General features: G+C 47.1%; 1 protein-coding gene and 1 pseudogene across 1 annotated transcript in view; both read right to left on the bottom strand.

The window, feature by feature from the left end:
- The window catches only part of LOC134984874 (oocyte zinc finger protein XlCOF7.1-like), a 53,224-nt gene extending 32,501 nt beyond the window's left edge, over positions 1-20,723 (bottom strand). Inside the window, exons 1-5 of the mRNA XM_063950353.1 lie at positions 20,686-20,723; positions 8,772-8,955; positions 1,718-1,796; positions 1,501-1,598; positions 946-1,342 (exon numbers count right to left, since the gene is read on the bottom strand). Coding sequence (XP_063806423.1) covers positions 946-1,342; positions 1,501-1,598; positions 1,718-1,751 — 529 coding nt within the window. The 5' untranslated portion in view covers positions 1,752-1,796; positions 8,772-8,955; positions 20,686-20,723. The remainder of the gene's footprint in view (positions 1-945; positions 1,343-1,500; positions 1,599-1,717; positions 1,797-8,771; positions 8,956-20,685) is intronic.
- Positions 20,724-22,412: 1,689 nt separating this feature from the next.
- On the bottom strand, positions 22,413-22,531 carry LOC134984899 (5S ribosomal RNA; annotated as a pseudogene).
- Positions 22,532-27,107: the final 4,576 nt, after the last annotated feature.

Here is a 27,107-nt window from a genome sequence, read left to right as displayed (position 1 = left end):
TTTTGGACAATAGAGTAGGACCTGCAGTATAGCGGGGTCCCTTGTCGGGGGCTGTAGGCTTAAATGCACTGAGCAATACATGAACTAAAACTCCACTGTTTATTATTGTTAGTTAAAATAGTGAGTGCAAGACACATTTATGTATGTAGTAAGGCTACTGGGAGACCTTAGATTGAGCAATATTGGATCTGGCCATTACATTCCCTATAGTAATAACCTCAGAACTGCACAGAGCAGGAACTATTATTCACAAGTAATTAGGAATGTGTTCATCATGAACAAGTCCACAATTACCGTCTGAAGGTTATACAATTATTTCAAGTCTGCACAACTGATATTTGAGAATAAAGCCTTTAACAGAAAACTCCCCTGAAGAAGTCACTATTGACGAAACACGTTGGGTGACATGCAATTTGGATTTAGAGTGAATTGGAGTGGATAAGAGGAAGCCTGCCCATGCAAGGGTGACAACAAGTGCAAAACGCTTGTCTTATGATTATACAGATATGTACTTGTGATAAGCTTTTAATCTGTTTAACTTGAAGTTCTAGATTCAAATTTCATTTTATTTCTGAATCTTATACGAATTGTATTTGGTGAGCTCAGGTCTACTGTATAGCAGGAAATATGTTATACCTGCATCATCTAACAAAATGCATATAAATTAGGCACTCCACAAAAAACAATACTAATTATATTATATACATACATATATACACATTTATATATAATCACTAATAATAAACTTCTGCTTGTTACTTTTAATAACATTATAGTGTTGTGTGTAATAACTCTCTACATGTGATGTTTGTCATGGATAGCCTTGTGTTAGAAACACCCAACTGAGAACAGGGCTGATGGCAGAGGAGGGTGTAGGATAAGAGATTGCTGTAGTGACTGAGCAATGAGAATATGTGACTTCTGTAATAAGTGTTTATTACTCACCTGTGCTGATATCTGTAGGGATCTCCTCCTCACACTGCTGATCACCCCTCACATACGTCTCTTCTTCTCCCTCTATATCTTCTGCCTTTATATTAGTCACATACGTCTCTTCTTCTCCCTCTATATCTTCTGCCTTTATATCAGTCACATACGTCTCTTCTTCTCCCTCTATATCTTCTGCCTTTATATCAGTCACATACGTCTCTTCTTCTCTCTCTATATCTTCTGCCTTTATATCAGTCACATACATCTCTTCTTCTCCCTCTATATCTTCTGCCTTTATATCAGTCACATACGTCTCTTCTTCTCCCTCTGTATCTTCTGCCTTTATATCAGTCACATACGTCTCTTCCTCTCCCTTTATATTTTCTGTTTTAATATCAGACAGACGTTCTACCTAAAAAAACAAAAAACACTATAATGACATTTGCATACAGTCAGATGAAACTAAGGTGAAACAGTATAATATCAGTGTATAAGACACACACAGCTCCTCTACAGATCATATAGTGACAGTCACTTTGGAATATTGGGGAGACCCTAAATCCCACCTACCTGATCCTCCTGTGGGATCCTGTGATTCTCCTCTGTACAGTCCTGGGAATACAGAGGACGGGGACATCTCTCTGGGGTATCTCTGTTACTGGGCCCATCTGTAGGAGACACACAGTGACTGAGTACAGTGTATATATGTGATTATCAGGTGATGTGCGTATATAGGGGGCCCCCATACCTGCTCTCCCCTGTACAATACATGACAGTCTCCTCTTACCCAGTGATGTGAGGGGCCGGTGATTCTCCATCATCACGTCCTTGTACAGACCCCTGTGTTCCTCTATATACTCCTCCTCCTGCATGGAGACATAGACAGTGACATCCTGACACCTTATAGGAACCTGACACACACAGTGATACAGTCATCACCCAGACACATCCCCCTGTGTTACTGTATAATGCCCCATTCCCAGCAGTCACCTCTCCAGTCATCATCCAGACACGTCCCCTGGTGTCACTGTATAATGTCCCATTCCCAGCAGTCACCTCTCCAGTCATCACCCAGACACATTCCCCTGGTGTTACTGTATAATGCCCCATTCCCAGCAGTCACCTCTCCAGTCATCACCCAGACACATCCCCTGGTGTTACTGTATAATGTCCCATTCCCAGCAGTCACCTCTCCAGTCATCACCCAGACACGTCCCCCGGAGTTACTGTATAATTTCCCATTTCCAGCTGTCACCTCTCAAGTCATCACCCAGACTCATCCCCTGGTGTTACTGTATAATGCCCCATTCCCAGCAGTCACCTCTCCAGTCATCACCCAGACACATCCCCTGGTGTTACTGTATAATGTCCCATTCCCAGCAGTCACCTCTCCAGTTATCACCCAGACACATCCACTGGTGTTACTGTATAATGTCCCATTCCCAGCAGTCACCTCTCCAGTCATCACCCAGACACATCCCCTGGTGTTACTGTATAATGCCCCATTCCCAGCAGTCACCTCTCCAGTCATCACCCAGACACATCCCCTGGTGTTACTGTATAATGTCCCATTCCCAGCAGTCACCTCTCCAGTTATCACCCAGACACATCCACTGGTGTTACTGTATAATGTCCCATTCCCAGCAGTCACCTCTCCAGTCATCACCCAGACACATCCCCTGGTGTTACTGTATAATGCCCCATTCCCAGCAGTCACCTCTCCAGTCATCACCCAGACACATCCCCTGGTGTTACTGTATAATATCCCATTCCCAGTCACCTCTCCAATCATCACCCAGACATGTCCCCCGGTGTTACTGTATAATGTCCCATTCCCAGCAGTCACCTCTCCAGTCATCACCCAGACACATCCCCTGGTGTTACTGTATAATGTCCCATTCCCAGCAGTCACCTCTCCAGTCATCACCCAGACACGTCCCCTGGTGTTACTGTATAATGTCCCATTCCCAGCAGTCACCTCTCCAGTCATCACCCAGACACATCCCCTGGTGTTACTGTATAATATCCCATTCCCAGTCACCTCTCCAATCATCACCCAGACATGTCCCCCGGTGTTACTGTATAATGTCCCATTTCCGGCAGTCACCTCTCCAGTCATCACCCAGACACGTCCCCTGGTGTTACTGTATAATGTCCCATTCCCAGCAGTCACCTCTCCAGTCATCACCCAGACTCATCCCCTGGTGTTACTGTATAATGCCCCATTCCCAGCAGTCACCTCTCCAGTCATCACCCAGACACATTCCCTGGTGTTACTGTATAATGTCCCATTCCCAGCAGTCACCTCTCCAGTCATCACCCAGACACATCCCCTGGTGTTACTGTATAATGTCCCATTCCCAGTAGTCACCTCTCCAGTCATCACCCAGACTCATCCCCTGGTGTTACTGTATAATGCCCCATTCCCAGCAGTCACCTCTCCAGTCATCACCCAGACACATCCCCTGGTGTTACTGTATAATGCCCCATTCCCAGCAGTCACCTCTCCAGTCATCACCCAGACACATCTCCTGGTGTTATTGTATAATGCCCCATTCCCAGCAGTCACCTCTCCAGTCATCACCCAGACACATCCCCCGGTATTACTGTATAATGCCCCATTCCCAGCAGTCACCTCTCCAGTCATCACCCAGACACATCCCCTGGTGTTACTGTATAATGCCCCATTCCCAGCAGCCACCTCTCCAGTCATCACCCAGACACATCCCCTGGTGTTACTGTATAATGTCCCATTCCCAGCAGTCACCTCTCCAGTCATCACCCAGACACGTCCCTTGGTGTTACTGTATAATGTCCCATTCCCAGCAGTCACCTCTCCAGTCATCACCCAGACACTTCCCCTGGTGTTACTATATAATGCCTCATTCCCAGCAGTCACCTCTCCAGTCATCACCCAGACACATCCCCTGGTGTTACTGTATAATGTCCCATTCCCAGCAGCCACCTCTCCTGTCATCACCCAGACACGTCTCCTGGTGTTACTGTATAATGCCCCATTCCCAGCAGTCACCTCTCCAGTCATCACCCAGACACATCCCCTGGTGTTACTGTATAATGCACCATTCCCAGCAGTCACCTCTCCAGTCATCACCCAGACACATCCCCTGGTGTTACTGTATAATGCACCATTCCCAGCAGTCACCTCTCCAGTCATCACCCAGACACATACCCCGGTGTTACTGTATAATGTCCCATTCCCAGCAGTCACCTCTCCAGTCATCACCCAGACACATCACCTGGTGTTACTGTATAATGCCCCATTCACAGCAGTCACCTCTCCAGTCATCACCCAGACACATCTCCTGGTGTTATTGTATAATGCCCCATTCCCAGCAGTCACCTCTCCAGTCATCACCCAGACACATCCCCCGGTATTACTGTATAATGTCCCATTCCCAGCAGTCACCTCTCCAGTCATCACCCAGACACGTCCCCCGGTGTTACTGTATAATGTCCCATTCCCAGCAGTCACCTCTCCAGTCACCACCCAGACACATCCCCTGGTGTTACTGTATAATGTCCCATTCCCAGCAGTCACCTCTCCAGTCATCACCCAGACACGTCCCCTGGTGTTACTGTATAATACCCCATTCCCAGCAGTCACCTCTCCAGTCATCACCCAGACACATCCCCTGGTGTTACTGTATAATGTCCCATTCCCAGCAGTCACCTCTCCAGTCATCACCCAGACACATCCCCTGGTGTTACTGTATAATATCCCATTCCCAGTCACCTCTCCAATCATCACCCAGACATGTCCCCCGGTGTTACTGTATAATGTCCCATTCACAGCAGTCACCTCTCCAGTCATCACCCAGACACATCCCCTGGTGTTACTGTATAATGTCCCATTCCCAGCAGTCACCTCTCCAGTCATCACCCAGACACGTCCCCTGGTGTTACTGTATAATGTCCCATTCCCAGCAGTCACCTCTCCAGTCATCACCCAGACACATCCCCTGGTGTTACTGTATAATATCCCATTCCCAGTCACCTCTCCAATCATCACCCAGACATGTCCCCCGGTGTTACTGTATAATGTCCCATTTCCGGCAGTCACCTCTCCAGTCATCACCCAGACACGTCCCCTGGTGTTACTGTATAATGTCCCATTCCCAGCAGTCACCTCTCCAGTCATCACCCAGACTCATCCCCTGGTGTTACTGTATAATGCCCCATTCCCAGCAGTCACCTCTCCAGTCATCACCCAGACACATTCCCTGGTGTTACTGTATAATGTCCCATTCCTAGCAGTCACCTCTCCAGTCATCACCCAGACACATCCCCTGGTGTTACTGTATAATGTCCCATTCCCAGTAGTCACCTCTCCAGTCATCACCCAGACTCATCCCCTGGTGTTACTGTATAATGCCCCATTCCCAGCAGTCACCTCTCCAGTCATCACCCAGACACATCCCCTGGTGTTACTGTATAATGCCCCATTCCCAGCAGTCACCTCTCCAGTCATCACCCAGACACATCTCCTGGTGTTATTGTATAATGCCCCATTCCCAGCAGTCACCTCTCCAGTCATCACCCAGACACATCCCCCGGTATTACTGTATAATGCCCCATTCCCAGCAGTCACCTCTCCAGTCATCACCCAGACACATCCCCTGGTGTTACTGTATAATGCCCCATTCCCAGCAGCCACCTCTCCAGTCATCACCCAGACACATCCCCTGGTGTTACTGTATAATGTCCCATTCCCAGCAGTCACCTCTCCAGTCATCACCCAGACACGTCCCTTGGTGTTACTGTATAATGTCCCATTCCCAGCAGTCACCTCTCCAGTCATCACCCAGACACTTCCCCTGGTGTTACTATATAATGCCTCATTCCCAGCAGTCACCTCTCCAGTCATCACCCAGACACATCCCCTGGTGTTACTGTATAATGTCCCATTCCCAGCAGCCACCTCTCCTGTCATCACCCAGACACGTCTCCTGGTGTTACTGTATAATGCCCCATTCCCAGCAGTCACCTCTCCAGTCATCACCCAGACACATCCCCTGGTGTTACTGTATAATGCACCATTCCCAGCAGTCACCTCTCCAGTCATCACCCAGACACATCCCCTGGTGTTACTGTATAATGCACCATTCCCAGCAGTCACCTCTCCAGTCATCACCCAGACACATACCCCGGTGTTACTGTATAATGTCCCATTCCCAGCAGTCACCTCTCCAGTCATCACCCAGACACATCACCTGGTGTTACTGTATAATGCCCCATTCACAGCAGTCACCTCTCCAGTCATCACCCAGACACATCTCCTGGTGTTATTGTATAATGCCCCATTCCCAGCAGTCACCTCTCCAGTCATCACCCAGACACATCCCCCGGTATTACTGTATAATGTCCCATTCCCAGCAGTCACCTCTCCAGTCATCACCCAGACACGTCCCCCGGTGTTACTGTATAATGTCCCATTCCCAGCAGTCACCTCTCCAGTCACCACCCAGACACATCCCCTGGTGTTACTGTATAATGTCCCATTCCCAGCAGTCACCTCTCCAGTCATCACCCAGACACGTCCCCTGGTGTTACTGTATAATACCCCATTCCCAGCAGTCACCTCTCCAGTCATCACCCAGACACATCCCCTGGTGTTACTGTATAATGCCCCATTCCCAGCAGTCACCTCTCCAGTCATCACCCAGACACATCCCCTGGTGTTACTGTATAATGCCCCATTCCCAGCAGCCACTTGTACAGTCATCACCCAGACACATCCCCTGGTGTTACTGTATAATGCCCCATTCCCAGCAGTCACCTCTCCAATCATCACCCAGACACGTCCCACAGTGTTACTGTATAATGCCTCATTCCCGGCAGTCACCTCTCCAGTCATCACCCAGACACATCCCCTGGTGTTATTGTATAATGCCCCATTCCCAGCAGTCACCTCTCCAGTCATCACCCAGACACGTCCCCTGGTGTTACTGTATAATGTCCCATTCCCAGCAGTCACCTCTCCAGTCATCACCCAGACACATCCCCTGGTGTTACTGTATAATGCCCCATTCCCAGCAGTCACCTCTCCAGTCATCACCCAGACACATCCCCTGGTGTTACTGTATAATGCCCCATTCCCAGCAGTCACCTCTCCAGTCATCATTCAGACACATCCCCCGGTGTTACTGTATATATCACATTCCCATCAGTCACCTCTCCAGCAATCACCCAGACACATCCCCTGGTGTTACTGTATAATGTCCCATTCCCAGCAGTCACCTCTCCAATCATCACCCAGACACGTCCCACAGTGTTACTGTATAATGCCTCATTCCCGGCAGTCACCTCTCCAGTCATCACCCAGACACATCCCCTGGTGTTATTGTATAATGCCCCATTCCCAGCAGTCACCTCTCCAGTCATCACCCAGACACGTCCCCTGGTGTTACTGTATAATGTCCCATTCCCAGCAGTCACCTCTCCAGTCATCACCCAGACACATCCCCTGGTGTTACTGTATAATGCCCCATTCCCAGCAGTCACCTCTCCAGTCATCACCCAGACACATCCCCTGGTGTTACTGTATAATGCCCCATTCCCAGCAGTCACCTCTCCAGTCATCATTCAGACACATCCCCCGGTGTTACTGTATATATCACATTCCCATCAGTCACCTCTCCAGTCATCACCCAGACACATCCCCCGGTATTACTGTATAATGTCCCATTCCCAGCAGTCACCTCTCCAGTCATCATCCAGGCACTTCCCCCGGTGTTACTGTATAATGCCCCATTCCCAGCAGTCACCTCTCCAGTCATCACCCAGGCACGTCCCCCGGTATTACTGTATAATGCCCCATTCCCAGCAGTCACCTCTCCAGTCATCACTCAGACACGTCCCCTGGTGTTTCTGTATAATGCCCCATTCCCAGCAGTCACCTCTCCAGTCATCACCCAGGCACGTCCCCCGGTATTACTGTATAATGCCCCATTCCCAGCAGTCACCTCTCCAGTCATCACCCAGACACGTCCCCTGGTGTTACTGTATAATGTCCCATTCCCAGCAGTCACCTCTCCAGTCATCATCCAGGCACATCCCCTGGTGTTTCTGTATAATGCCCCATTCCCAGCAGTCACCTCTCCAGTCATCACCCAGACACGTCCCCCGGTATTACTGTATAATGCCCCATTCCCAGCAGTCACCTCTCCAGTCATCACCCAGACACGTCCCCTGGTGTTTCTGTATAATGCCCTATTACCAGCAATCACCTCTCCAATCATCAACCAGACACATCTCCTTGTGTTACTGTACAATGTTCCATTCCCAGCAGTCACCTCTCCAGTTATCACCGAGACACGTCCCCTGGTGTTACTGTATAATGTCCCATTCCCAGCAGTCACCTCTCCAGTCATCACCCTGACACATCCCCTGGTGTTACTGTATAATGTCCCATTCCCAGCAGTCACCTCTCCAGTCATCACCCAGACACGTCCCCTGGTGTTACTGTATAATGTCCCATTCCCAGCAGTCACCTCTCCAGTCATCACCCTGACACATCCCCTGGTGTTACTGTATAATGTCCCATTCCCAGCAGCCACCTCTCCAGTCATCACCCAGACACGTCCCCTGGTGTTACTGTATAATGCCCCATTCCCAGCAGTCAGCTCTCCAGTCATCACCCAGACACATCCCCTGGTGTTACTGTATAATGTCCCATTCCCAGCAGCCACCTCTCCAGTCATCACCCAGACACGTTCCCTGGTGTTACTGTATAATGTCCCATTCCCAGCAGTCACCTCTCCAGTCATCACCCAGACACATCTCCTGGTGTTACTGTACAATGTTCCATTCCCAGCAGTCACCTCTCTAGTCAGCAGTGGAATGATCTTGTTGGTGAGTTTCTGGATCTTCTGGTCACTGTGTCTCTCATGTATCAGTGAGTGAGGTGGAGGCACCGTGATGGGGCTCTGGGACCTGCTCAGTCCTCCTGACACATGCGCATGGCTGCTGGGTGTCTCACGCTCACTAGATGTCTTCTTCACACCTCTGTGAAATGGGGGAGACATAAATATCACTGTAAATATCCCCTCACCTCCACAGTCATGTCCCTGTACTATTACTATAGATAATAGGATTTTGGTACTTACCAAATAAATCCTTTTCTTTGAATCCACAGGGGGCACTGGAGTACTCTTGGGATATGGACGGTGCGATAGCAGGGATAGGCACATTTAAAAATGTAAATGTGTAACCCTCCTTCCCCCTCTATACTCCCAAGACGCCTAAGTGTTTTTTTTGCTGAGCCAAATAGGAGCGACAAAGAGGATGAACAACGGACAATTACATATAACATTATAACATAACGGACAATTAAAAAGTTGACACAACAATAGATAACAATCACCTTAACATTTGAACAAGTCGGTGAAAATGTGTTAACATAAGAACTATTGAACTTACCACCAGCCAGGTGAAACTGCTCTGGGTGGGTGTCCAGTGCCCCTTGTGGATGCAAAGAAAAGGATTTATCTGGTATCAAAATCCTGTTTTCTTTCTAATCCACTAGGGGTCACTGGAGTACTCTTGGGATGTACCAAAGTTTCCCCCTTGGGCGGAAGAGCTGTCTGATGTGAAAGAGGATACTACCTGTGGAAGAAAAGCAAGATTTGTCCAAAGTTCCGCTCTGTCAGTATAAAATACCAGATACGGTGGCTTGCATGACAAGGCACCCAATTGTGCAACACGCTTTGCCGATGCTAAGGCTAAGAGAAATACTGTTTTCCAAGTTATAAACGTAACATCCACGTGTTGCAAGGGTTCAAAACTTGACTGCAAAAACATGCAAAACTACATTCAAGACCCATGGAGCTGTAGGTGGAATGAATGGAGGTTGAACTCTAAGGACACCTTGCAGGAAATTGTGAACTGTTGGCTAAAGAGCGAAACGCCTTTGAAAGAAAACTGACAAGGCAGAGACCTGCACCATCACTGTTGTTAAACGTAGTCCTCCATCTAACCCCGTCTGTAAAAAGAGCAAAAGATGAGATAACTTGAAAGAATATATTGGAAACATCCTAGCTTCACACCAACCTATATAAGCTCGCCAAATCCTGTGATAATGAGCTGCTGAAACTGGCTTCCTAACACGTAACATGGTTGGTATAACCAACTGTGGAATGCCCTTTCGTCTTGAGAGTGGTCTCAACAGCCACCCCGTAAAACGCAGCAGCGCTAAGTCGGGGTAAAGGAACGATCCCTACTGTAGTAGGTCTGGACGTAGCGGAATCAGCCAGGGATCATCTGCAAGTAGACCATGGAGATCCAAGAACCACACTCTCCGAGGCCAATGAGTCGCCACTAGTATAACGGTCTTGGACTCTCGTTTGATCCACTTTAGCAACCGAGGAAGCAGGAGAAACGGAAATAGATACACAAGGCTGTATGGCCACGCTATGGTGAGAGCATCCACTGCCACTGTCTTTGGATCTCTTGTTCTGGACACATAACTGTCTGGTGATTATGGCGAGAAGCCATTAGATCCACTTTTGGGTAACTCCACCGTTGGACTAACATCTGGAACACTTCTGGGTGTAAGGCCCATTCTCCTGGAGGAAAATCCTGCCGACTGAGATAATCTGCTTCCCAGTTGTGCACTCCTGGAATGAAGACCGCCAACAATATCACGTGGTGATGTTCGGCCCAATTGAAGATTCGAGCAACCTCTCGCATGGCCTTGTGACTTTGAGACCATCCCCTTTTTGTTGATGTATGCGACTTCTGTCGCGTTGTCTGACTGAACCTGAACAGTCTGAAACAGGAGCAAGTGAACTGCCTGACGCAGAGCGTTGTAAATTGCCCTGAGTTCCAGGACATTGATTGACAGTAATCTTTCTCGGTCTGAACATAGACACTGAAACTGACAATGTTGGACCACTGCTCCCCAACCTTTGAGACTTGCGTCCATCATCAGAATTATCCAATTCCAGACTCCGAACCTTTTTCCTGCACTGAGATTTTGTATGTGGAGCCACAAGAGTAGTGATACATAACGGACAATTAGAAAGTTGACACAACAATAGATAACAATCACCTTCACATTTGAACAGGTCGGTGAAAATGTGTTACCATAAGAACTACTGAACTTACCACCAGCCAGGTGAAACTGCTCTGGGTGGGTGTCCAGTGCCCCTGTGGGTGCAACGAAAAGGATTTATCTGGTAAGTATCAAAATCCTGTTTTCTTTCTGATCCACTAGGGGTCACTGGAGTACTCTTGGGACCTATCAAACTTGTAAAAGCACACAAACGTGTGCACTGATGGCCATGTAATTGCATGGCAAGGTTGCGTCGTAGAAGCTCTAAGGCCTGCTGCCCATGACGTTCCCATCGACTAGCTTGAAAGTGCACCTGATGAATGGTCAGGTTAATCTATTTGGCCAAGATCTGTTTGGAAGCTGGCCAACCTATATTGACTGCATCATAGAGAACAAACAAAGTATCCGTTATACGTACAGTTGATGTTCGGGCTACATAAACGCCGAGTGCACGTACCACATCCAATGTAGCTGGAGTACCTGAATCTTCTGGAAAACAGGAACTACGATTGGTTGATTGATATGAAAGAAGATACTACCTGTGATGACCCTTGCATGGCCTGCACCCGTATCATCAGACGGTAGTCACCCCTAAGCCATGCAGGCCCGTAACCCAAGATAGGTGTGTTCTTAAACGTAGCCCAGTGACTAAAGGACCTATGTGTACAGGAAGTACAGGGCTGACACAACCGCCTGTGACATCACAAATTACTCCAAGGGGTTAACAGTGACTCATTTCATGATCCTCTTATGGTCCACCCCCTTATCAGCATAATTACCTGGCTTTGTTCTACCAGGGATTGTTTCCAGACTCCCAGGCACCAGCCCAGCAGGGAGTCAAGCTGCTCAAGGGACGTTTTACATTCCCAGGATTCAAAAGCCAGCTAATCCCTGCACAGATCTGAGGGATAAAAGGAAGAGTAAGGCAGAAGCTCTGGGTTCTTCAGATTGGATCTGTTCCTGCTCACTGTCCTTGCGAGGCAGGACCAGAGTGGGGGAGGCTGAGGTCCCTCCAGACCCAGCCAGGCTTATTGACACCAGCCAGACCAACAGCATACCCCAGCAGCAGAGACACATCCAGGGTTTGCCGCTCTCACAAGCAGGCCAAGCGGCCGGGATTCATCACCAGCAGGCCGAGCAGCCAGAACTCACAACCAGCTCACCAGTGGCCTTTTTGCAGACAGCAGGACCCTCCCAGCACGCTGTGCCCAGCTCACATATTGCCCGAGGTGATTATTTAACTGCTTAGGGGGGGAAGAGTTCCTTGTGTGGTTTTTCATAGTAGTTTTGCCTGTGTTTGTTATGTAGTGGAGCTACCCGTATAGTGTGTTACAAAGTTGGTTATGGTTTTCATATGCAATGTTAAATATGAAATAAAGGTGCAGTTTGTACCTTACTATTGTGTCCTTACTGTGTGATTCCTGACCCATACTGGGCACTGGGGTAACCGCACCAAGCTGTAAAGGGCAGCCTTTCTGAAGGCTGCTCCCATAATAAGTGCACATAAACCCAGTGTCCTCACCTGTTTTAGAAAAGCGTGATTTGTCCAAAGTTCTGCTCTGTCAGTATGAAATACCAGATACAGTGGCTTGCATGACAAGGCACCCAATTGTGCAACACGCCTTGCCGAAGCTAAGGCTAGGAGAAAATACTGTTTTCCAAGTTATACTACAGCAGGGGTCGTTCCTTTACCCCGATTTAGCGCGACTGCGTTTTACGGGGTGGCTGTTGAGACCACTTTCAAGACGAGAGGGCATTCCACAGTTGGTTATACCAACCATGTTACGTGTTAGGAAGCCAGTTTCAGCAGCTCATTATCACAGGATTACTGTCAATCAGTGTCCTGGAACTCAGGGCAATTTACAACACTCTGCGTCAGGCAGTTCACTTGCTTCTGTTTCAGACTGTTCAGGTTCAGTTGGACAACGCAACAGAAGTTGCATACATCAACAAAAAGGGGATGGACTCAAAGTCACATGGCCATGCGAGAGGTTGCTTGAAGCCTCAATTGGGCCGAACATCACCACATGATATTGTCCTGGAGACAAGCGCACCATCTGATGAATTTGTAGATGAGAGCCGGATCACTATGCGAGTAGATCCAGTTGAAAAGGACCTGAGTGAAATCTTCTGAACTGGAGTGTGATGAAAGATGCCCCCATCTGTCTTAGCAGTCGAATGTACAAATGCACCGAGACTGTCCGTGGTTTGAGCACTAGCAGTACTAGATGATGAATAGCATGTACTTTCTGTTGTGACAGGTAAATGCATTGATCCACCGTAATCAGAATCATTCCTAAAACTGAATTCTTTGACAATCCAACTGTACTGAGCTAGTACACTGTACAACAGTAAGGCATGTTTAAGAATTTGTTGAGACGAAGCCTTGATGAGAAGGTCATTTAAGTATGGAACGATTATCACTCCCAGGGATCTGAGATGAACTATCATCACAGACATCACCTTTGTGAATACCCGAGGCGCTTGTCGTACTGCAAACTTAAGTACGCCTGATGCGGATGCGGTGGCCAAATTGGAATGTGTAAGTACGTATCCTTGAGATCCCGCAAAATCATGAATTGCTGTGGTTCTAAACCTGCAATCACTGACCGTAGGGATTCCATCTTGAATGTGTAGTAAGTGATGTACCGATTGAACCCCTTTAGGTTCCATATTGGTTTGACTGAGCCATCCGGCTTTGGTACTACAAAAAGATTGGAATAAAACCCTTGACCTTGTTGGTGTACTGGAACCTGAACCAAAACTGCTGAATGTACGAGAGACTGAACAGCGGTCTGCAGACCTGCCCACTTGTCTGCTGACACAGGCAGACCTGTCTTGAAAAACTGCATCGGTGGTAGACAGTCAAACTCATTGAAACCTCTTAAAACAAAACTGCGGATCCACCCATCTGTGATGTCTGAAACTATGCGAAGGGAAACTTCTGAAGGTGTGCTCCCACAACTGAAGAGCAGAGATGGGCTGGAAGCCCGTCATGCCACTGGCTTGAGTCCTGACGACGGTTAGTGGTTTGTTGAAAATCACGTCCCTCTCTGCATGGCGGCCTGTCAAGAACGCAACCACAGCAGCTGTTGGGCTGCAAGCCGAGAACAAACTTATCCAACGAAGCCGTACCTAAATACTCAACCAATTCACAAATGTGAGCGGTAAGAAATATAAGCTGGTCTGAGGGAAAACCCTGTTGTAGGCCTAACCTGAGCTGTTTCATGCAACTACAGCCTTGTTAACCCAAACTCCAACTTAAACAGGTATAAGCATCACCCCTGTTGCTGTATACATGGACTTTAGCATGGCCTCCAGCTTACTCTCCGAGGGGTCTTTAAGCGTAGCTGCACCTGGGACTGGAATAGTTAATTTTAGTGAAAGTTTATAAACTGAAGACTCCACTGATGGTGATTTAGTTGTCATAGCCGGTGGGAAAAGATATTTAGACAGAAATCGCTTTGTCCCAGAAAAGTGTTTAACTGGATTTAGCCATGCTTCTATTAACTGCTTAGTAAGAGATATGAATAAGAAAAACACACAGTCGCCCATAGTCTGCTAGCAATAAAACCTCATATGTTTCAGTGCAACCTAGCAGCTGGCGTACCGCTCTAATGAGATCATCATAGCTCGGGCTATTAGTGACCTCACTATCTGACTCCTGACCCAATGCAGAGATATCAGATGTGGCACTGAATCGTCAGAATGTAATTATGAAACAAACGATGACCATTCTTAGAAATTGAACTATACATGGACTTTGTAACCCAGCAAAGTTCTAGAAACATCCTGAGCCCACATTGGCTGCTCACACGGTATTAACCGTGAATCAGACTTAGCCGCCTCATGGTCTTTTCATGCAGCGGACAACTCTGACTGCAAATCAGGCATTCTCACAGTTATCACAGACATGCTGCTGTTTCTCATATTGTCATGCAGACAGACAATAATACAGTGAGACAACGTCCGCACAACTCAGTGAAAATAACTGTAGCGTCTATAATACCGCGTGCACCGCACTGTGTCATAGAGGAAATCTATGATGGTCACTGTGCCACCTACTAAACACCCCTGCCCCCTCCAGTGGCCGTGTGTTGTAGGACTGACATATTGCTGTAGGAAGAAGCAGGAAGTAGGTGTGTAACCTTTGTGTGAAAATGGCGCCCCAGCATGTGCTTTTTTTTTTATAAACATATAGCATTCCAAAAGCATTAATAACCTAGGCTTAATAGCCTATGTCCCTTATAGCCCTGGCCACCATCCCTTATATTTAGGTGAACCGCTGAACTAGGGACCGCCATGACCTCCCCCAATGCTTAAAGCAGTGAGCCGCGCCTAGCTTCTTCCACCCACACCCCCACGCATTGTATACCAAGTGCCGGCTCTGAGTGACGGTACCCTGCAGCAGCTACCCACCGTGGTCTGTATGCTGGTGGAAGCCGGAGAGCGGGGTAGATGTGTGATGTGACGGGCGTCCAGTGGCAGCAGTGTGATCTGTCCGCTGCTGGGAGCCGCGCTGCCGGGAGCCGCTTCTCTGGAGCCACGAGGTGTAGCCTGACAGGTGCCCAGCAGCAGCATTATGTGACCGCTGCTGGGAGCCGCTTCCCAGTTGTCTAGAGGGGCAGATTGTAGAGGGCAGCGCTGTTTGGAGCTGTGCTGCCTGGTGCCAGGGAGCAGGCGGGTGTGGAGCGACACAGGAGCCCAGTGGCAGTATGTGTCTGACCACTGGTGTGAGCCAGGGAGCGGGGAAGTTTGAGCCAGTAAAGCTATACCTTAGTAAGCAGCTCGTGCAAAACACGTTCCCCGCACATGGAGGGGCGGCAGCAGGAGCTAACTGCCCCACAATCACAGCAACAAACAGGTACAACAGAGCGGCGGCAGCATAAGCTGACCACCCGCTCCTTACCTCAGTGTAATGGGGAGGTTCTGACGGGGCTTCTCTCTAAGCTCCATCAGCTCCTGCAGCCATGGCTGAATCAGCTAACGCTGATGAAGGTCTATAGCGGGTCTTCTCTGTCTAAGCACCAACAAGCCTTCCCTGCACAACAGCAGCACACACTCCCGGACCCACACTTCTTAATAAGCTGGGAAGGGAGTGTGATTGATACAAGAAAAAATTATTTAGAAAAAGTAAAAGTAAACCCTGGAATGACTCCAGGTTGTGACCTTCCCTGATGAAGGCAAAAAAAAAAACACTGAGGCATCTTGGAAGTATGGAGGGGGGAAGAGGGTTACACATTTAAATATTTAAATGTGCCTATATCTGCTAACACACTGTCCATATCCCAAGAGTACTACAGTGCCCCCTAGTGGATGAAAAATAAATAAGTGATGTCACTGTGACGCTCCCAGATCCCCTAACCTCCCCAGTCATGTCCCTGTATTACTATAGATATAAGTAATGTCACTGTGACGCTCCCAGATCCTCTCACCTCCCCAGTCATGTCCCTGTATTATTACTATAGATATAAGTGATGTTATTGTGATGCTCCCAGATCCCCCTCGCCTACCCAGTCATGTCCCTGTATTATTACTACAGATATAAGTGACGTCACTGTAACACTCCCAGATCCCCTCACCTCCACAGTCATGTCCCTGTATTATTACTATAGATATTAGTGATGTCACTGTGACACTCCCAGATCCCCTCACCTCCACAGTCATGTCCCTGTATTATTACTATAGATATTAGTGATGTCACTGTGACACTCCCAGATCCCCTCACCCCCCAGTCATGTCCCTGTATTATTACTATAGATATTAGTGATGTCACTGTGACACTCCCAGATCCCCTCACCTCCACAGTCATGTCCCTGTATTATTACTATAGATATTAGTGATGTCACTGTGACACTCCCAGATCCCCTCACCCCCCCAGTCATGTCCCTGTATTATTACTATAGATATTAGTGATGTCACTGTGACACTACCAGATCCCCTCACTTTCCCTGTCATGTCCCTGTATTATTAATATAGATATGTAATGTAACTGCAACACTTCCAGACCCCCTCACCCCCCAGTCATGTCCCATTATTATTATAGATATAAGTGGTGTCACTGTGACGCTACCAGATCCCCTCTCCTCTCCAGTCACGTCCCTGTATTATTATTAGAGATATAAGTGATGTCCCTGTGACGCTCCCAGATCCCCCTCACCCCCCAGTTATGTCCCTGTATTATTACTAGAGATATAAGTGATGTCACTGTGACATTCTCAGATGCCCTCACCTTCCCAGTCATGTCCCTGTATTATTACTATATCTATAACTGATGTCACTGTCACATTCCCAAACCCCCTCACCTCCCCTGTCATGTCCCTGTATAAGGTATGTCACTATGATGCTCCCAGATCCCCTAAACTCCCCAGTCAAATCTATGTATTATTACTAGAGATATAAATTATGCTACTGTGACACTCTGAGATCCCCTCACCTCCCCAGTCATGTCCCTTAGTGTTCAAGATAGGCTGTTTTAGCTGGGCGCCACGCCCTGCCCGATTTTTTAAGGGCAAAATCCGTCCTGCCCTTTCTGCGGCATCCTGATAAAACTGCTGTCAGCTTCCTGCCTTCTCAGCATGTAAAGATGCCTTGCGCGTGCGCACGGCATCCATTCATGCTAGTGTAGAGAGCTTGGGGAAAGCCCAGCACATAGTAGGTGCTGTGAACGTTTCCAACAGTGACGCTGCCGGCCGCCCACATCCCCTGCAGTAACGTCTGTGGGCTGCACCACCCACTTAAATTATGTTTTATGGCCACGAACCCTATTTTACATGCCAACGAACCTTTTCGGATGCGCGCGTGACTTTGCCGTGCGCGCACACATATGCCACTGCAGTCCAGGGCACTGCCTAACACTATTTCTGGAGTGAACACTATCCCTGTACTATTACTACAGATAATTTATGTAACTGTGACTCTCCCAGATCCCCTCACCTCCCCAGTTATGTCCATGTATTACTAATAAAGATATAAGTGATGTCACTGTGACTCTCCCAGATCCTCTCACCTCCCCAGTCTTGTCCCTGTATTATTACTATAGATATAAGTGATGTCACTGTGATGCTCCCAGATCCCCTCACCTCCCCTGTCATGTCCCTGTATTATTACTGTAGATATAAGTGAAATCACTGTGTTATTCCAACGTCCTCTCACCTCCCCAGTCATGTCCCTGTATTATTACTATAGATATGTGATTTCACTGTGACACTCCCAGATCCCCTCACCTCCCCAGTCATGTCCCTGTATTATTACTATAGATATAAGTGATGTCACTGTGATATCACCACCACTCCCAATGTATAATAATAATAATAATAATAATAATAATAATAATAATACCAGGACACCACAAGCTGCTGTCCCTGTATAATAATAACCATACACAAAAACCTGCTCCCCCTGTATTCTACTAATAACAACAACAGGAACCCCCATTCTACTCTTCCTTTAAAATAATAATAAAATGACACCACAGGCTGCTCCATCTGCAAAAAAATAATAATAATAGGACACAACAGGCCGCTCCCTTCTGTATAATAATAATAATAATAATAATAATGATGACAAAACACCACAGGCTGCTGCCTCTGAATAATAATAAGTGGACACGACTAGCTACTCCTTCTTTATAATATTAATAATAGGACAACAAAGGCTACTCCTCCTGTATTATAATAATAATAATAATAATAATAATAATAACAACAATAACTGCACAACACAGGCTACTCCCCCTGTATAATAATAATAATGCTTCCCCTGTATATTAATAACAACAGGACACCACAGGCTGCTCCTCCTGTATAATACAGGACACCACATGCTGCTCTGCCTGTATAATAATAATAATAATAATAGAACACCACAGGCTGCTTCCCCTGTATAATAATAATAATAAATAACTGTACACCACAGGTCGCTCCCTCCGTATAATAACAGGATACCACAGGCTGTTCCTCCTGTATAATAATAATAACAACAACAACAACAACAACAGGACACCATAGGCTCCTCCTCCTGTAGAGTAGGATGTCACAGGCTGCTCCTCCTGTCTATTATGACAAAACAGAATGCTACCCCTGTATATTATTGCAACACAGGCTGCTCCTCCTGTATACTATGACAAGACAAAATGTTATCCCTGTATATTATGACAATACAGGCCGCTCCCCCTGTACAGCACAATGCCACAGGACACAACACCTGTAATGTCCCGTATATAGAATTACGGTAACGGTGGGATCTGTGCCACCTGTAATACGGTAACGGTGGGGTCTGTGCCACCTGTAATACGGTAATGGCGGGGTCTGCGCCACCTGTGTTACGGTAACAGTGTGGTCTTGTGCCACCTGTATTACGGTAACGACGGGGTCTGCGCCATCTGTATTATGGTAACGGCGAGGTCTGTGCCACCTGTAATACTGTAATGGCGGGATCTGCGCCACCTGTATTACGGTAACGACGGAGTCTGCGCCACTTGTATTACGGTAATGGCTGGGTCTTGCGCCACCTGTATTACGGTAACGACAGGGTCTGCGCCACCTGTATTACGAAAACGGCGGATTCTGCGCCACCTGTATTACGGTATCGGCGGGGTCTGCACCACCTGTATTACGGTAACGGCACAGTCTGCGCCACCTGTATTACGGTAACGGCACGGTCTGCGCCACCTGTATTACGGTAACAGCACGGTCTGCGCCACCTTCATCACAGGAACGGCGTGGTCTGCGCCACCTGTATTACTGTAACAGCGAGCTCTGCACCACCTGTATTTACGGTAACGGTGGGGTCTGCGCCACCTGTAATACGGTAATGGCGGGGTCTGCGCCACCTGTGTTACGGTAACAGTGTGGTCTTGTGCCACCTGTATTACGGTAACGACGGGGTCTGCGCCATCTGTATTATGGTAACGGCGAGGTCTGTGCCACCTGTAATACTGTAATGGCGGGATCTGCGCCACCTGTATTACGGTAACGACGGAGTCTGCGCCACTTGTATTACGGTAATGGCTGGGTCTTGCGCCACCTGTATTACGGTAACGACAGGGTCTGCGCCACCTGTATTACGAAAACGGCGGATTCTGCGCCACCTGTATTACGGTATCGGCGGGGTCTGCACCACCTGTATTACGGTAACGGCACAGTCTGCGCCACCTGTATTACGGTAACGGCACGGTCTGCGCCACCTGTATTACGGTAACAGCACGGTCTGCGCCACCTTCATCACAGGAACGGCGTGGTCTGCGCCACCTGTATTACTGTAACAGCGAGCTCTGCACCACCTGTATTTACGGTAACGGTGGGGTCTGCGCCACCTGTATTACGGTAACGGCGGGCTCTGCGCCACTTGTATTACGGTAACGGCGGGCTCTGTGCCACCTGTATTACGGTAACAGCGGGCTCTGTGCCACCTGTATTACGGTAACGGCGGGCTCTGTGCCACCTGTATTACGGTAACGGCGGGGGCTGTGTCACCTGTATTACGGTAACGGCAGGGTCTGCTCCACCTGTATTACAGTAATAGGACACTAGAGTGTCAGCCACCTGTACAGGGATAATGCAGCACCAGAGGCTGCTCCAGCTGCACTATAACAAGGCACCAGAGGCTGCTCCCCCTGTAGTACAGAACCTGACACCAGAGCTGCTCAGCCTATAGAATAATAATAATAATAATATCATTACCTGCTGCCAGACACAGCAATGGCTGCTCTCTGCTCCTGCTGCCTTGTGGGAATGATAGAAGGAAGGCGGAGCTCAGACCAGGGGAAAATGGCCGCCGCTCCTGACGTCACTACCCGACCAGGGAACCTATTGCTGCTGCCGGACTGGTCTACAAGAAAATGGCCGCCGGCCTCCTACACTGAGGACATGTATGGTAAGAAGGATTACAGAGGGCTGGGCTGTGGGCGGAGTGGAGGAGGGGAGGGGCCAGTAACCAGGTAGCAGCCGTTGCCAATCATACACTACTTTCGGCCTGTGCGTTCCACCTTACTTCCGGACTGTGCGTTCCACATACAGGAAGTGAGTTTTCATCGACTGTTGCAGCCTCCCAGTGTCCGTGGAGATCAGGTAATGGCGTCTTACTATACAGGGGGAGCAGCCTGTAGTGTCCTGTTATTATTATACAGGAGGATCAGGCTGTGGTGCCCTGATATTATTATTATACAGGGGGAGCAGCCTGTGGTGCCCTATTATTATTAATATACAGGGGGAGCAGCCTGTGGTGCCCTGTTATTATTAATATACAGGAGGAGCAGCCTGTGGTGCCCTGTTATTATTAATATACAGGGGGAGCAGCCTGTGGTGCCCTGTTATTATTAATATACAGGGGGAGCAGCCTGTGGTGCCCTGTTATTATTAATATACAGGAGGAGCGGCCTGTGGTGCCCTGTTATTATTAATATACAGGGGGAGCAGCCTGTGGTGTATTGATGTTATTATTATTCTTAGACAGGGGGTGTAGCCTGTGGTTTCCTGTTATTAATATTATACTGGAGGAGCAGCTTGTGGTGTCCTGTTATTATTATTATTATTATACAGGGGGAGCAGCCTGTGGTGTCCTGTTATTATTGTTATTATACAGGGGGAGCAGCCTGTGGTGTCCTGTTATTATTTTACCGGGGCAGCAGCCTGTGGTGTACAGTTGTTGTTGTTATTATACAGGGGGAGCAGCCTGTAGTGTCCAGTTGTTGTTGTTATTATTATTATTATTATTATACAGGAGGAGCAGCCTGTGGTGTCCTGTTATTATTGTTATTATACAGGGGGAGCAGCCTGTGGTGTCCTGTTATTATTTTACCGGGGCAGCAGCCTGTGGTGTACAGTTGTTGTTGTTATTATACAGGGGGAGCAGCCTGTAGTGTCTAGTTGTTGTTGTTGTTGTTGTTGTTGTTGTTATTATTATTATTATTATTATTATAATACAGGGGGAGCAGCCTGTGGTGTCCTGTTATTATTGTTATACAGGGGGAGTAGCCTGTGGTGTCCTGTTATTATGAAACAACAAAGTATGGTCCTTCAAAGAGAACAAAGGACAAAAAAAAAAGCAACTATAAGCCTTTTCCTGGGCACACTTGAAAACTTGAAAAAAAATTTGGGAAATGATGAAATTATTAAGACATAACTTTTATTAATGTATACTTTAAGAGAAGACGAGAGCTGGCATCAATAATTAAAGAACATGGGTGTTCACATGTACTAATGTACCTGTTATGGGCAGAATAATGATTTAAGTGATCGAAAATAAATAAAACCTCATCCACAAAGATAAATCATACAGATCCTCTATGATTGGATTTTTATATGAGTGAGGTCACTACCTCGAGTCCGATATAATCTGATAAATGCTGTAACCTGTGACCAGGTTAATGCACTGGGCCCCAAAGTGTTTTAACTGCTGGAGAGTAAAATACCTACGGTACCTAGTATTCCCTGGTGGTTCCCCATCCAGGTACTGACCAGGCCCTGCAGTGCTTGGGTTCCAAGATCAGACGAGTTTGGGCATACTCAGTGCGGTCTGACCGTAGTTAAGTCTGTCTCCTAGGCGCACCGTTGACCGATTGTATTGGGACCCAGAATGACAATCACAGAATAAATACCAGGTTATATTTGTGCAATAAGTTGATACAATAAATTGCTAGATTGTTGCTGAGGGATCTAGTCAGTGGTGATTTGAGGCAGTAATAATGACTGTGGGGTCTTGGGGTTAGGATTCCCAAACTCAAACTCTATTGCAGTTATGCTCTCAAATAGCCCACAATAATCAAAACAATAATAAAAAAAAAAGTGTCTACAGTACAATTCATTCTCTGATATTGGTTTTAGTATAGTAATTACAGTTGCAGCCTCTTTCTCACCCCTTACCCAGTAATCATGCACCAAAAAAGAGATGTTATGCACAAAAACTATAAGAGTCTAAATACATTACATAACAGGAGATAATCAGCTTTCACCTGTTAGCCAAGGAAGCATATGGTGGACCTTATGGGAGAATACGGGGGAGCTGTGGTTTGGGCAAGGAGAACTCGTTTCCTTACCCAACCTGTTCAGGAGACCCTCAGACTGGTGGACAGTGCAGGAATCGAGGAGTGAGGCGGCCGCGGTCTGTGCGACCGGAAGTTCGGGCACTGGAACCGGAAGTGACGCACGTTTCGCTCTAAGAGCTTGATCACATGATCGCCTGCTCTCGGAGTTCCCCACTGCCAGTATTTATGTAAGGGCGCAGCCTATCACTTAGTGGGAGAGGTAGGGAAAGCATCTAAGTTAGCTACATCACCTGAGGTTGAGAATAGATTTCAACAAGTTAGAACTAATTGATTAAGCAGTATATCATTAAGAGTATAATGAAATTGTTATCCAGCTAAACTGATTAAGTTTGGAGAACAGAAAATGAGGATAGTAAATCCTATATTGAAAATTAATATATATGAAATAAGAATAAAAAATACAACTTAAAAAGGAAAAAATTAATAAAATAAAAAAGGGGGAAATATGAGATAAAAAAAAAAAAATTTGTATGGTGAGTATAAAGTGAAAAGTATCAATTACAGGGGATTGCAGGTTATGAATACATGTCAGATTAGGTGTCATTTATTAGGAGCAAGATATGGTTATTTATATTAAATCCGGAGGAATTGTAGGGGTGATGTACCTACAGGGGGGGGTTTTGGGAAAAAGGGGGTGGGGGGGAAAGAAAGGGAAAGGTGGGGGGGAAAGGGGGTTGTTAGGGGGAGGAAAGGAGGAGGGGAAAAGGAAAAAAGATAGATAATAAAAATTAATTACCAAAATGGATAATTAGGGGATTCTGAATAAGTGTGGGGGGGAAAGAGTTAGATATGTAGGATGGGTAAGAGATAAAGACCTGAATCTAGTACAGTGAGCAAACCAGAAATTACAACTTTTTGCACGGAAATTATTATTAACAAAAATTTTTACAGAGAGAACTGGAACATCTGAATTCCCCTCTGACTTGGAAAATCTATCGTCACAAGAAAGGCTAGCTCTGGCGACATTGGAGGAACTTGCTGACCCTAATGAATCAATTCCCACTACACAACAAACGAGACCCTTGCTGAAGAAAAAATCCATCTTTTTTCCCAAGGATTCCTTATGCCCAGAGGTTATAGTTTTCCCGAACTTGGTTACTCGGGATCTGGACAGATTATATCTGAATAAGAAATACCGTCACTCTGCAGATAATCTGATACCGAATTAACGGAGGACTCTCCAGGAGATCAAAACCTGGACCGACGTAGTTCTGAAACCGTCGGATAAAGGAGGAAATTGTCACAACTGAGGGCCTGAGCTGACGGGAGGCAGCCTCAGTTGTAGGGGCTGAGATGTAACGGAACCTGGGAGGTTGTATCAGACCCCTAGACATGTAAGTAACATGTAGAATAACTGCCCGAAGGCGTGACCACGACAACCAGGATAAAACTCAATGATGTTTATTATGACAAACTCCGTAACACAGCAGCAGTAAAAGGAAACATAAAAGTCAACAGAGGATAAATACAATTCCTGGGTACTACAGGGTGGCAAGGGCCACAGGCACTGGTAGTGTGAGACAGTTCTTATAATCTTCTAGTTGGAAAGTCCTTACCAGGCCTGACTGTAGCAATGGAGAGAACCCAGGATCGTACCAGCTGGTGTTCCAGGAAAGGCTGGGCTGCTGAAGATAAAACGGCTGCTGTGGATACTGGCTGGAACCAGACTGTTGTTGGTACGGAGTGGATACTGGCTGGAAGCAGTTAAATAATAAACGAACTTGAGAGCGATGAAATAATAATGAAGTTTGGAGTTTGAGAGCGGTGAAATAATAATACCGGTGGAGAGTGGTAAACTGCAGAAAGGACACCGGCCCTTTAAGAGAAGCTGTACACTGCTGGAAGCTGGGCTGGAAGCAGGTGATTGATAATGAAGTTTGGAGTTTGAGAGCGGTGAAATAATAATACCGGTGGAGAGTGGTAAACTGCAGAAAGGACACCGGCCCTTTAAGAGAAGCTGTACACTGCTGGAAGCTGGGCTGGAAGCAGGTAATTGTTGTAGCTGGAAACAGGTGAGTCCAGAATGGATCGGAGAGTCAGGCTACACCGCAGATGGAATGCTGGTGCGGGTCTCTATAGCAGAAGTCTGGAGACAGGAGCTGGAACCTGGAAGACAACCACAGGAGAGAGACAAACTGGAACTAGGTTAGACAACCAAAGCACTGACGCCTTCCTTGCTCAGGCACAGCTTACTTATACCTGCAGCAAGCAAGGGGTTGGCTAGGCAATTATGCAAATCAACAATACAGACAGCAGATTGGTGGAAATGATCAGATGACAAAATCCAAGATGGCTGCGCCCATGCAGACACTTGGAGGGAAGTTTGGTTTGTAATCCATGTGAGAATTGAAACAGTAATGGCGACGCCGGCCACATGAGACAGGAGATGCCAGACTGACAAGCGCACATTTAACCACGCGGGCACAGCGGAGGCCGCGGCTGATGAAATCACCACTCTGACATTCTGCATGTGGAAACTCAGGAACAGCGGGATCCGGTCCTGGAACGCTGAGCCAGCCTTAGGAGGCATCTGAAGGGTAAGTAATGGCGTCCAGATACCCGGATCGTGACAGAAATGTTGTGATCTGGCCAACAGAATTATATCTCAAACAAGCCAAGAAACAACTGGACGACCAATCATGCTACCAGAAGAGTATTTTTGACCCTACAGAAAGGTACACTAAACTCTATATGAATATCATAAACAGGGCATATCACGAAGGCACTATAACCAAGTCAGAGCAGGACTATCTAACGGTAAATAATCTTCGAGTACCTAAATTTTACCTTTTACCAAAGGTCCACAAGGATCTCCGGGACCCCCCTGGTCGGCCCATAGTCTCAGGAAACGGTGGCCTACTAGAAAGAGCCTGCACATTTTTGGACACACATCTTAGGGACTACGTTTTGGAACTCCCATCATATACCAGTGATACAACTGATGTCCTCAGAAAGATCAGTGATATACATTTGGAAGAAACACATCTCCTCATGAGCCTTGATGTTGAGGCGTTATATACAAGCATCAAACATGACCTTGGCATCTAAGCGGTAGAATACTTTCTGAGAATGTGGGGAATGGATGATTTTCACCAATTTCTGTTACAACTTCTTCAATGTGTATTAAACAAGAACTATTTCACTATCAACAACCTCTTCTACACCCAGGTAAGAGGAACAGCGATGGGGGCAGCTTGTGCCCCGATGTACGCCAACCTCTTCCTGGGCTGGTGGGAGAGGGAGTTTGTATTTACGTCTGATCTTGGAACCCAAGCACTGCAGGGCATGGTCAGTACCTGGATGGGGAACCACCATGGAATACTAGGTACCGTAGGTATTTTACTCTCCAGCAGTTAAAACACTTTGGGACCCAGTGCATTAACCTGGTCACAGGTTACAGCATTTATCAGATTTCAGGTACACTACCGATTTTCCGGCATCCTCGGTTCCAGTGCCGTGCCGGATTATCGATTTTGCCGGATTAACGGTGGAAACTAATTTTGCACCTTCAGAACATTTCTAAAGCAATAAATAGTAAAATATATGCTACAGTATATTAATTAATGAATAAACACAATAGTGTATCCAAACTGTTTATAGGCAAAACAGGTATCAGGCTCAGGCTGTGTGTTCCGCCCATGTGGACGCCATAACAGCCCCACTGATGCTTGCTGTGTCACCTGCAGTGTCCGTGGAAGCTGTACCCACTGACACTTGCGCGTATTGCGTGTTACGCCCATGCACAGAAAATGTTTCGGATTAAAGGATGTCCCTAACCCCCTTTAATCCGGAAAAATCAAAATTGTCAGGATTAAAAGAGGTTCCGGATCATCGGTTGCCGGAAAATCGGTGGTGTACCTGTATATCGGACTCGAGGTAGTGACCTCACTCATATAAAAATCCGATCATAGAGGATCTGTATGATTTATCTTTGTGAATGAGGTTTTATTTATTTCTCTGACGTCCTAGTGGATGCTGGGAACTCCGTAGGGAATAGCGGGCTCCGAAGGAGGCTGGGCACTCTAGAAAGATCTTAGACTACCTGGTGTGCACTGGCTC

The sequence above is a fragment of the Pseudophryne corroboree genome (assembly GCF_028390025.1).
Source record: "Pseudophryne corroboree isolate aPseCor3 chromosome 3 unlocalized genomic scaffold, aPseCor3.hap2 SUPER_3_unloc_9, whole genome shotgun sequence".
In the NCBI taxonomy this organism is placed as follows: Eukaryota; Metazoa; Chordata; class Amphibia; order Anura; family Myobatrachidae; genus Pseudophryne; species Pseudophryne corroboree.
The sequence above is the reverse complement of the archived record's forward strand: the minus strand, read 5'-3'. Positions and strand labels throughout refer to the sequence as shown.